This window comes from Talpa occidentalis, unplaced genomic scaffold, assembly GCF_014898055.3.
Source record: "Talpa occidentalis isolate TD23 unplaced genomic scaffold, MPIMG_talOcc4v2.1 talOcc4.9, whole genome shotgun sequence".
In the NCBI taxonomy this organism is placed as follows: Eukaryota; Metazoa; Chordata; class Mammalia; order Eulipotyphla; family Talpidae; genus Talpa; species Talpa occidentalis.
Genome location: NW_023605305.1, coordinates 100,237,869 through 100,250,461, shown reverse-complemented (window position 1 = coordinate 100,250,461; position 12,593 = coordinate 100,237,869). Strand labels below are relative to the sequence as shown.

Below are 12,593 nucleotides of genomic sequence, written 5' to 3'. Positions count from 1 at the left end.
TTTCACTCTAAATGACCATTTCATAGAATGCAGGAAAGTTTGAAACATACCTCAGATGATTTTATCCAACAATGTGAGCATTGTTTTAGTAGCACAAAAAGATAGTAGAAATAATAAGCTATGGTTAACTTAGGACAGAAGCAGGTTCAGAACTAATAGGAACCTATTTCTATAAAGATTAGAAAAATTAGTAGAGCAAACAGCATAAGTTGATTAAATATAAGATTAGTGCACAATTCCATTATTAGCCATAGTTCCTATAGGTCAATGCCTGTTTTCTGAATATTTCTGAGCTCCGCACTGTTTTTTAAAAAGCAGACACTTAAACTCTAATTCATGTTGGGCTATCTTTTAATCCATCAAACTTGGTGATATAGAATGACAAAAATTCTTTATAAATGAAACAATATGCATCAGTGATTGGGAGCTGGAGTAATTATAAAAAAACATCTTTGTGAAAACATTAAGTGTACTTTCCAATGGTGAATATATCTTTTTTTTCTGAGCATATTCCATTTCTCATGGTATAATGGATTTAGAAACCATTTTTTTTGATGTAGATTTAGAATTCATAACAGTCCTCTGATTTTCTGGTATCATGCCCTTAATATTTAGGGCTTCAGCGAGCAGCTGCTTCAGTCATGTTCCAAAAGTTGAGAGATGGTTTCAAGGCACTGATCATTACATTCATCTGTAATATGGCCCAAGAATCAGCAATTTAATTGATTGCAGAATTTTGTTGGATAAAAAAAATTAAAAAAACACAATTCCTCATTTCTCAGCCATATATTACTGCTAACAAATGAACATATCTCTAAGATATATTCACAATATGAGAAGGAAGGAAAATCCGGTATTTTAAAAACACTTATGATCATTTTCATCGTCACTCTACTTATCTGTAATAATTTTCATTTAAATGATGTAAAGAGCATTGCTATCCTTGGAATCTTAAAAGAAACAAGTATTTCTAATGGTGAGGTCAAGAATATTCCTTTGACTTTAGCACCAAGAGAATTTTTTTTGCTCTGTAGCCAGGAGGGGGTCTCTACTGCTGCGGGGTATTGGATGGTGAAATCTATACTTAAACAACTGGAGGTGAACTGGAGGCAAAAGGCAAGACTTTACAAAGTTTCTACTCTTAGGTTTTATGAGCCTCTGCATTGCCCATATCAAAAAAAAAAAAAAGAGTGAAGGCAAAGTCTATTTTAAGGAACCTTATTTTAAAAGGTCTCTCTTAAGGCTTTGGTAAAGTTGTCCTCTCTACAGTTACACCTCACCTTGAGGTTCAGTAAATCAGGTGCACCCCATGTGTTGTGGACATTCAAAAATGCTCTTAAAGAATGTTTACCATCCTCAGGATGTTAGCATCCTCAGGGGTGGGGGAATCCAGTAACTCACTGTCCCATTTCTTATGAAGACTAAGAAATCTAGATTTAGCCTCTGCTATTCCTTTTTTCCCTTTTGTTAGTGCTATGGCTAATGGTGTGAATTCTCAGTGGATATGTGGGACCTGAGCCTGCTGAGGAGGCTGCTTGATCTCGCTGCTAAGAAGCCTGGGCTGTTAGCTCTCCTTTTCACTTCTCGTTTGCTCTTTTCTGATCTCTGCTCCCTCTTCCAATAGCACTTCAAACACATAGTGTTGGCTGACTGAACCTGGTGGAGGAGAGCTCGTCTCCTTCCTCTTCACTTCCACTGGCTCCTAACAGTTGCTACAGGCTGGTGATTTTGGCACCAGTAACATACAAAATCCCTGCAGCTGAGATTCTTCACCTCTGCATTCTGAAATGCCACAGACATCTCTCAGAGGGAGAAAAGAGTAGAAGGAATATAAGAGTAGGTTGGTGAGGACTACCAAGGAAGTCAACTGTATAGATGGAGGCACAGTAGCGCGGTCAGTCCCAGTGAAAGCTTGTGGGGGGCCACTCGGTGGTGGAAGTGTCTGCTACTGAGTTACTTACAATCTCAGAGCATGGCCCTGTAGAGTTACATTAAAAGTAAGACATTACTTTGCCCGAATTTTCTTGTCACACCTTACTCTGTAAAAGGCTTGACTAAGAGATGTCTTTAGGATCTCCAGGCTCTACCTTTCCCATTTTTTTTCTCCTTCATGCTCTTTTTCAAGTTAAAAATTGCTCTCAAATGAGGCTTTGATAACAATATTTACATTTAGAGGAAAGAGATAATTCTTAACTCTTATAGCAACCAGGAAATTTATATTTAGTAGAGGACTTATACCATAAATAAAGGAATTGATTGAAATGTGGATTTCCAAGTATCAATAAGCATTTATTGGGGAGTGGGTAAGGAAGGAGCTCAATCTCCTTGGTGTTGTGGAACTTAAGTGCACAGTCAGTTACATATTCTCTGTACGTGCGTGTTTATCCAACATATTAATGAATCAGGACATATTTCGACATGATATTCTGATTTTTAAAGCCCATCAAAAAAAGCCCTATCAACTCTATAATCCATGTGCTGAATTAGAAAACAGAAATGTGAAACAATATCATGATGGAAGGGAAGGAATTTGGAGCATTCTGTTTATAAGATGCTTTGATTGATAGTACAGAACTTTGTATTGTTGCTTTGTCTGGAATAGGTCTTCCTGTTTTCATTATTTTTGTTCAGTGACATGATTAGTGTTGTCTGGAAACTTTAGTCACTTCCTGTCTTTTTCTATGGGGTAAATGTGTGGACATGGTAGGGGAGAGGGAATAAGGGTCTGCAGGAGGAGCTGGCTTGCATCCAGTTCAAAAACAGGAGGTCCTTAGTGGGTAATATCAGTGCTCTTGATCAGAAAGAGTGTGTTGCTCTATTTTTAAGTTTTCTGTGTTGTTGTTTTAAAAATGAATTTAAGATGCAAAGTTTGATTAACAAACAAAGCTCATTCTTAAAACAAAGAGGGACTTTTGGTTTCAACAGGCTTCCATTGTGGAGATACACCATTCAACCATGACTTAGGAAGATAATATAAGTGTACACTTAGCAAGAGTTTAGAAATTCTTCAGATAATTAAATTTACAACTGGTGTGCCTAATTTCACTATTTGGAAAATGGAAGAGATTTATTCTGTTGTATTATTGGCACCTAAAATTGGGTTTACAGGGTGCTATGGAAAAAAATCCTTCTTGAATTGTGCAGTTATTACTCCACTTCTATAGAATAATCAGATTCTGTTTGCTGGATTAACTTGGACTTGGTAGTTATTGCTTTTTAATAAGAATTATTCCATTAAAGACATTTAAATTTGCTGTCCCTTTCACTACGCAGCGCCTATATATAATTTGGTTAGCCAAAGTAAGTACCACTATTATAACTGATTTTGTCTGATTCTTACTTATTCTTTATACTTGATACCCAGAATATAATATTCAAGTGATAAGAAGGAATCTAAAATTGATGAACGACCACTTTTGTAGAAAAGTGTTATTTTCTAGTCAATGCTAAAAAGCCAGATAGCTATAAAACTTGATAGTGATGAATGCAAATATATAAAAAATAAATTTTCTAAGTTAGGGAAGACTTTGCAAAATTAATTGTTATAGATAATGTAAAATAAACTGACATTTTATTTTAAAATGTAGAAAAATTAAGGAAATAAAATTAATAAAACTAGAAAGGTAGAGAAACAAGATACAGGATTTTTTTTTTTCAAAATTAAGGCAATTAACTTATGCCAAAAGTTTAAACCACAGCCCCAAATGTAGCTGGTATCAGATTCTGGTGGGAAAATATGAGATATTGATGAGCCAACATATTAATGATTCAAAGACGTTGACACACAGTACTACACCACGACAGGTGAATTTCAAGCCACAAAGGTCTATGAGTGCAACATACAAATAAGGCAACTATTATTTTTTAATTTTCCTTATTTTTTGAAATGACATAATTACTTTACTTATGGTGACAATAACTCAGATCAACATTAACACAAACCTTAGAGTGTATTAGTCTATGAGGTGGTCCAAAAAGCTGAAAGCAAGAGGATTTGTTAACTCAAAGAGAAGATTGTCACATGACTACACAGCAGTGGCAAGCTTTGTCATGCTTATTACCTGTTAAGGTCGGATCCTCAGTCCCATCACCAGCTAGCTGAACTTCAAGTGGAGAATTCTGGATAGGGCTGCCTAAGTTTTCTTCTTGCTCTTTTAGGGACATGGAATTTTTGTGTGGAGATCTGTGGTTTGTGTTTTCATGGGGTTTAACTTCTGATCTCTTCCTGGGAAGTGGTGTTGGTTTGACAGGCTGGTAAACCTGACTATAAGGAGCTACGGGATGGTAGGAAGGTTCCTCATCTCCCTCACCCTCCTCCTCATCATCAATCACCACCAGCTCAGCGTGGATGATCCCGTCATACCCGGTCAGAAGCTTCTTTTCTTCTTCGTTGTCTTCTGCCTGCTGATACCCCATGAAAATCATTGTCACAGGTTCTCTATCTTTCATGTCAGATGGCAGGGAATGAACAATATTGTATCTAACATCTTCTTCCTCCTGGGAAGTAGGAGAAGCACCTTGGGGTTCTGACTTCCCAACTAGGGCTTCACTGGGATTCTGTCTTGCCTTTGGGGAAGGTGAATACTTGTCTTGCATCACATTCGGTTCTTCCCAAGGCGTCGTCTGCCCCTTCTGTAGGGTGTAGGATGTCTCCTGTGCTTGGTGAGTCATTGATCGGGGACGAGGAATTGGCTGACTGGCACCAATATGATTGAAGCTGGTGCCACCCTCCTCTGAAAGTCCATTGTTCATACTGTGTACGGATTCATTCACATCATTTCCTAGTCCGTTAGCTTTCATCTTTATCCTTTCTTGAAAGTTTGGTCCAGGGGGTAATTTGTCTCTCTGTGGAGTGGTTGGCCTGTAAAAGGGATTGGCATATACAGGCTCGTGATACTCCGTTGGGGATTGAGAGTTTCTTTCAGAAGCTTGTCGTAGAAGTTCCTCTACCTCAACTGTTGCCAGGCCATCGGCGCCATTGTGTGCCACCCTCTGATTGGAGCTGACTGCGTATACAGACTTTCGCCCATCATCATATACTTTGATTCCTGTACCTTTAAAGTCATCGGATGGGAGAGGTATTGAAGACAGGACTGTACTTTCTCCGGTCTTCAAGTCTTTTTCAACCTTAATTTCCATGGCATACAAAGCTGTTGAAAGACAAGTTAAAAAAAAAGATTATTTATGCATACAAGAACTGGAGGACAGGCTAGAGGTGTGGCAGGGTGGGAGGTGTTGAGAGGATTCACCAGAGACAGCAGGGAACAGGACAGGTAGATCAACTGAAATACACTGCTGGGGGAGCAGTGGGTGAGTCAGGAGAGGTCTGCTGCGCCATGTGGGTAGCTCCCTGACCAGCTGGGGGATCAAACTTGTGCTGCAGAAGCTGCAGACAGCTTCACAGTGCAGCTCTCAACCCCTTGCGCCACCAGGGAGGCCCTTTAAGAGAAAAAATTTAAGCTTTGATTTCATTAACATTTTCTCTTGTAAACCAGCCTGTCTCACCATGGTTGTTAAGTATACCCTTTGATTTATTTTTAATGGCAATGTGGTTGTCTAGTTTTTACAATTCTGATTTATTTATCAATTATATAACGACCAACACCGTAATGGCATTGGTTTCAATGTAAGGATATATATGAAATGACTGAAAAATGGGAAAGATTGAAAAAGAGAAACTGAGGGTTCCAACAAGTAAAAATTTTCATCAGGGAACCAAAAACATCCTATTTCTAATTAATAATTCCAACCAGACAGATTTATATACTTTACTCAATGGGATGAATCAGAACTCTTCTTTAGTTAGACAGGATATGTCACAACACACATTACAGTAGGTAAGAGGCCTCCACAGTCTATTTTGTTAAGTTTCACAGCCCAGCAGTCTGTGGAAATTATTGAGAAATTTTCACAACAAGGAGGTTGTTTTAAGGCAGAACTGGTATTGAAGAGGGATGGTGAAGGCTAGAATCGCAGGAATTCTCATTTTGCCTTTCTCCTTTGAATTTTCAAGTAGGGATAGGGCTAACCATAGAGGGGAGTTACTTGTCCTGAAACAACTGGTGTGGCGAGAACTGGTTGATTTGGGGGAAGCTGAAGTCTGCTTCATGCCCCAGGTAAGATCCCATGGCCGGAAATTTAACTCGTACAATGGCTAAGAGGCTCTGGGCACAATTACAATGTGGCAGTGCTTCTTTTGTCATGTCTTTCCACCTTCCTTTTTAAAAATATTTATTCATTCATTCATTCATTCATTCATTCATTCATTTATACAAGCAAGCACTGGGTATAGTCAGAAGCGTGGGAGGGTGAGAGAATTCACCAGGGCCAGAGCGGGGAGCAGAACAGGCAGACTGACGAAACACACTGCTGATGGGAGCTGCGGGCATGGCAGGAGAGGTCTGCGTGCCATGTGGGACCCTCGCCAGCGGTGGGGGATCGAACAGGCGCTGCAGAGGCTACGGGCAGCTTCGCAGCCCAGCGCTCAACAGCTGCACCACCAGGGGAGGCCCCTTCCTTTTTTTTTTTTTTTTTAAAAAAAAAGATTTATTTATGATACAAGAACTAGGGTACAAGCCAGAGGTGCAGGGTGCGAGAGGATTTGCCAAGACAGAGTGGGGAACAGAAGAAGCTATCTGCAGTCTCTGTAGCAGGAGTTTGATCCCAGGCCACCCAGGGAGCTACCCACATGGCGCCCCACCTCCCTTTTTGAAACTATCTTGTTTTGCAACTCTCCTTGACAGCCGGATAGTTCTGGGCCTTCACTGCTTACCCAGCTACAACTGCGCCATGCTTGTCCACACTCTCCCTAGACCCCATCCCTCCTTTGTTCTTTTCTTTAGCATTTTTATTTCCTAACATGATATATTTTATTTTTTCTCTGTTTTGGGGCTTATTTTCTCTCTTAGAATGTCAGCTCTATGAGAGTAGAAATTTTTGCTATTTTACTTATTTATTGGATTCTTACTGTGAGAACTGACCTTGGCATAGGCGTTCACTAAATATTTCTGAATGAGTGAATTACTGCTATCTATAGATATAGATTTTCTTTTGAATCTAAAATTCAAAGGTTCTCTGTCTACTCCCATATAAGCTGTCAATTTTTCCTAGAGGTTTTGAAGTATAACGTTTTATGAAAATTATTCCCCCATTGGGGTAAATTATGCCTAACCTTTCCAAGGGAAAGATTTTCACTGTCCAAAAGGACCTTGGTAACCCAAGAGACTACCTACCAGATGGACTATATTGGGAGAAAGATTTTTGAGTAGGAAGCTTTGCTTTTGACAGCATCTGTTACTTTCAGGCTTTTATTGTCGCTGTCCTCAACTTGTTTGCTAGAAAATGAAATGCAAATAAAAAGGACTGTAACTTCATTATCTTTCCCTATACAAGTGACTCACAACTCATGGAACTTTGTAAAATGGACCATTACTTAACCTGTAAGTTGAATTTGAGAACCTGCTATTGAACACAGATTGCTCTCATACCTTTTCTGTTTTGCTCATCATCTTCTATTCCTTCATTTCTTTCCTTCCTTAGCCTGGTGGGTATGTAGGACTTTGGAAGGTCAGGGATATTAGCATAGATGTCTTCAATTGATGCTGTAAAATTTACATTAGTATAAAATACATTTAGAATATATTTATAACAATGGGGAGAATTTCAGTGGGTTTATAATAAAAGACATTGAATAAAACTGCTCAAAACATACCTTCTAATGGTTCTTCCTTTTCTACCTTCACAGACTATAAGAAAAAAGAAATTCTCTGTGATTAATATAGTTTGAAAAAGAAATTCTAAATGTGGATGCACTTTGAAGAATTATAGATTTTTTTTGTGGACTCATTTTGGGAGGGAATCATAACCTTCAAATTAATTATTATTAATTAATTAATAATTGCTCACCCTTATTATGTCTTCTGTTGTTCTCTCAACTGATTTCAATTTCTTTAAAATTGCCTCTTCATTGGTTGAGATTTGTAGTTCCGCCTTTTCGAGATTGTGGATTTCTTTCTCTAGTCTGACAATAAAAAGATACCTTTTACCGATTAAGCCAGTATAAATGCAGTTTCCAAGACTTTCTGTGGAATATCGCTTGTAAGTATCCAGATACTTTCTAAGAATATTGCCACAACTAAACATTTACATTTAGTACTTAATAGGTACCCAATAATTGACTCTGATATAATAATTTTCAATTTAAGTTCTACATTTTTTTGACAAAGGGAATTTTTGGGTAAACTGACCCTTGCCCCATTTTCTTCATTACAGTTAGTAATATTACTTAAAAATGAAATAGCATGAGTTCTTTTATAAAGAGATTTAAGTTTAATACTGAACCAAAAGGAATAGCACATCCAAAGTTACTATGTAGTTTATGACTTTTCTTACCCAAGTCTTCATATGTAATAACTGGAGAAAATATTGCAATACTGTAATACTATAATAATTTTTCTAGCCAGTCAATAACTTACAGTCATAATTATTCAACTTGATATAATGTTAATTTATAAGGTTTAATAAAGAATAAAAGAAATCGTGAACTCTCAGAAAATTCTAGTATTCTCCTGTCTGTGCCCTTTCTATTTGATTTTCACAAACATGTCATGAAGTGTCATTTGACTGTAGCTTCCTATTCCTGAGACACAGAGCTAGAGTTCTTGGGTGATTACATTTCAGGGAATTAGGGAGGGCACTGGCTCTGTAGTTGCTCCCCTCTTTTTTTTTTTTAAGATTTATTTATGTATGCATACAAGAGCTGGGGTGTAGGCCAGATGTGCGGGAGGATGAGCTGATTCACCAGAGACAGAGTGGGGAACAGAACAGGCAGACTGACTGAAATACACTGCTGAGGGGAGCAGCGGGCGAGTCAGGAGAGGTCTGCTGCGCCATGTGGATAACTCCCTGGCCGGGGATTGAACTCATGCTGCAGTGGCTGTGGATAGATTCACAGGTTGCGTCTTAACCCCTTGTGCCACCAGGGAGGCCTGCTCCTCTCTTTAGAGAGACCCACTGCTAATGGAATACCATGTGATTCTCATCAGTGCCTTTAGGAAAATAAGAATATGAGATTTAAAGTCTGTTAACCTCATCAAGGTGTCTGCTAATGAATGTTTTTGAAGGTTTTTGAAATCCCTGGGTGAAAACTGCATTAATATGAGGCTACAGTCAAATGACACTTCATGACATGTTTGTGAAAATCAAATAGAAAACAAACACCCCCTTTTGTTCTTTGTCACTTAGCTACAGCCAACTCTCAGTTAAATAGGCTAATAAGGAAGCATCTTGGTGCTAATTACCTAGACTCACAAACCTCTGACAGGAGATGCTTACTGATACAGAGCATTTCTTAAAATTCCCACTTCAATGCAAAACGCAGTATCCTATTTTTATGTGTTATTCGATACTTCTGTGTATTATTTATAGACACTAAAAATATCATGAAGAGGTACATGTTAGATATTTGTTGTCTTAGAAAAATATTTTTATAAGATCGGAATACCAGTGACAGTAATGCGATCCCAGCAATAGCTTTTGAGGATAATGAACTGACTTCTACCCAGACTCCTTCATCTACAGGTCAGAACTCAGTGGGCACTATATTAGCCCAGCAGAGAGAGGGGGTCTGACAACCTCCAACCAGATAATGCACCATGTTTTTTGATGACTGACTCTTTTCAAGGAATGTAAAAGAAAAATTGCAGCTATGACCTGTAGGGTAAAAGATTACTCAGGCTTTTGCACCATTGGCCTCTGTGGCTATCACCGAGGCTTTGAATGCAGGAGCCACTTGGGAGCATGGGCTCATGGCATGCAGGCCTGATGGTGGACACCTGGAGTATGGTGTGGGCCTGCGTAAGTGGGCACACCTGGGCTTAGAGACAGAGTATATAAGGGCGTCACAGAGGATAGACAGCAGTGGAGAGACCATGAAGAACATCAAAGCGAGCCCAGAGAGAGTGAAGATTTGCTGGGGACTATCAGGCCTCCCAGCCTCCTGCCCCCGCTGGCCCTCCTGCCTGTTCCTGGTGGCCTTACTACAAATGGCAAAGCCTGAAAAAGCCACTGAGGGCTCCAGGACTCTACGCCTCTGCTGGGATCCATAGAGAACCTGCTCTTTGCCTTGCTGGTGCAACAGACCTTTGTGTATCTAGCAGGGTAAGTCTCAAATGGTCCTCTGCAGCCCCTTCCTCCCGCTCTACCCCAGGATATAAATAGCTGGAGGCATTTGTGTTTGTCACAACCTGAGGAACACTACTGGTATCTAGCAGGTACAAGCTAGGAAGGCTGCTCGACACCCTCCATTGCACAGGCTGGTGCACCCCACCTGCTTATCTGGTCCCAATGTCAGTAGTGCTGAAGTTGAGGAACACTGGGCATCTCTGGCACTGCCTGGTATAGTGCAGGTGCTGGAGACATGCTTTATAGGGAAGTTTCAAAAATCCATCTCGGGCCTCCCTGGTGGCACAGGGGTTAAAGACAGCACTATCAAAATATCGCCAGCCACTGTAGCACAAGTTCAGTCCCCAGCAAGCCAGGGAGCTGACTCACATGGTGCAGCAGAACCTCTCCTGTCTCACCCGCTGATCCCCTCAGCAGTGTATTTCAGTAGATCCACCTGTTCTGCTCTCCACTCTCTCTGGTGAATCCCCCCCCCCACTTCTGGTCTACACCCCAGTTCTTTTATGCATAAATAAATCGTTTAAAAATAATAAAATAAAATCCATCTCTCTGATACTTCTTCCTAATTATTTCCTCCCCCCCACTTATCATAATATAGAATCCAAATTTACTGTTTGTTGGATAGAATTTAATCATGCCTATTTTAACTGAAAATTACTTTTCTGGTTATATTGCTTTTCAAGTCTCTTTCTCCCTTGATTTTGTTTTTTCTGTCTCAGTGGTCATAGCTAAAAGGATACTCCACTCTCATTCCAAGTTAAAAAAATATAGGGCTTAAATTAGGAGTTCATAGGGAGTCCTTTTTTGAAGGTTTTTGGGTGAAGAGAAAGATGTAGCATTTAGTATGACATATTGTGTATATACATATGTTTCCCCAATTCTTCACTTATACTGGCTAAATTTATGTAGTCACACATATATTTACACATTCATATAGACTTATCCATGGAGATAAATATCTATCTATATATGGACATACAATTTTAGTTTCACATAGACATGCAAAACTAAATTTTTTCTCCCTGGAAAACTTTTGAGGAGGTTGCTGGGGGCTAATTCTCTAAACTTCACCTGCTTATCTCTCAGCTGATGGGGTAGAATTTCCATAAGCTCTGCCATCCCCATCTTTAGAAGCTATTACCTTTCGTAATGGGAATTGAGCTCTAAGAATTGCTGATTCAGTTTGGTGAGAAACAGGTGGCAGAGAAAGAGAAATAACCTTCTTGGTGCCTCCTGGGTTATTAGGTGGGGCCTGATGGGTGGGTTGGTATTTCTCATAATTTAGGAGAGATGGTGGGCAGGCAGCCTGTGCCAATTTAGATAAGCAGAGTACATGGAAAAGGATTTGTAATGCTATCCATTATTCGGATCTTTCTTCTCCTTGCCTATTTGCTGGGGGAAAAGAGGTTATTTTCCAGTATTCCCTGGGTGAAAGCAGGTAGCTTTCACTTCATGTACTGTTCTAGTAATAACCTCCCTTAATCGTCACGAGATAATGTCTCCAATCCAATTTCAACATGCAATTTTTTGTCTTAGAAAAAGGACAGCAGCACATAAATGCTGGGAGCACCAAAAGGGGTTATTTCAGAAGGCAATTTTTCTGCTGGGAAGGGTCCATTTATCTCTTTCAGTTTTGGGTGGCGTTAACAAGGACTAACAATATGATGGAATTTGCCAATAAGAGCTAAACAGACTGGAACTCAGGAGAATAAGAAATATTAAAAGTGTATGTCCCTTTTGTAGCACTTCACTGTTACAACTGTAACATTTCACACATATTAAGTATTTACCATATACAGGCATTAGATTAATGTGTCTTCACAACAACACCCATGAGGACTGTTACCAGTTCCACTGGACAGATGAACAAGCTGGGCATCTAGAAAGGCATCTGGCCAGAGGTGGACAGGTAACCTCTGGAGAGACAGACTTTGAAATCCAGTCTGAGACAGAGCCTAAGCTTTGAACTCCCTTCTTTTTTTTTTTTAAATAATAAATTTTATTTTTATATTCCTCACACAATTGCAACCCCCCATTCTGACCCCAATCCCTCCCCTCCCCCCCCCCCCCACCCCCCATAGAGTGTCTCTGGTTCATAGTTTTTTGTTGATTTTGATTTTCACTTTCTTATAGTTATTCATTTTCCTGGTCCCTTATTTAAGTTTTCTAGATTCCTGCTATGAGTGAGACCATCCGGTATTTTTCTTTTTCTTTCTGGCTTATTTCGCTGAGCATGATCCCTTCCAGCGCCATCCATGTTGCTGCAAATGGCATGTGTTTATCTTTTTTGAATGCTGAGTAATATTCCATGGTGTATATGCACCACATCTTCTTGATCCAGTCATCTATTTTTGGGCATTTGGGCTGTTTCCAAAGCTTAGCTATTGTAAATTGAACTCCCTTCTAATTAG

At 39.5% G+C, this 12,593-nt stretch overlaps 1 protein-coding gene across 1 annotated transcript in view; it reads right to left on the bottom strand.

Moving 5' to 3' along the window:
- PALMD (palmdelphin) overlaps positions 1 to 12,593 on the bottom strand; it is a 44,145-nt gene that overhangs the window by 421 nt on the left and 31,131 nt on the right. Inside the window, exons 4-7 of the mRNA XM_037500003.2 lie at positions 7,906 to 8,020; positions 7,712 to 7,745; positions 7,488 to 7,601; positions 4,062 to 5,150 (exon numbers count right to left, since the gene is read on the bottom strand). Coding sequence (XP_037355900.1) covers positions 4,062 to 5,150; positions 7,488 to 7,601; positions 7,712 to 7,745; positions 7,906 to 8,020 — 1,352 coding nt within the window. The remainder of the gene's footprint in view (positions 1 to 4,061; positions 5,151 to 7,487; positions 7,602 to 7,711; positions 7,746 to 7,905; positions 8,021 to 12,593) is intronic.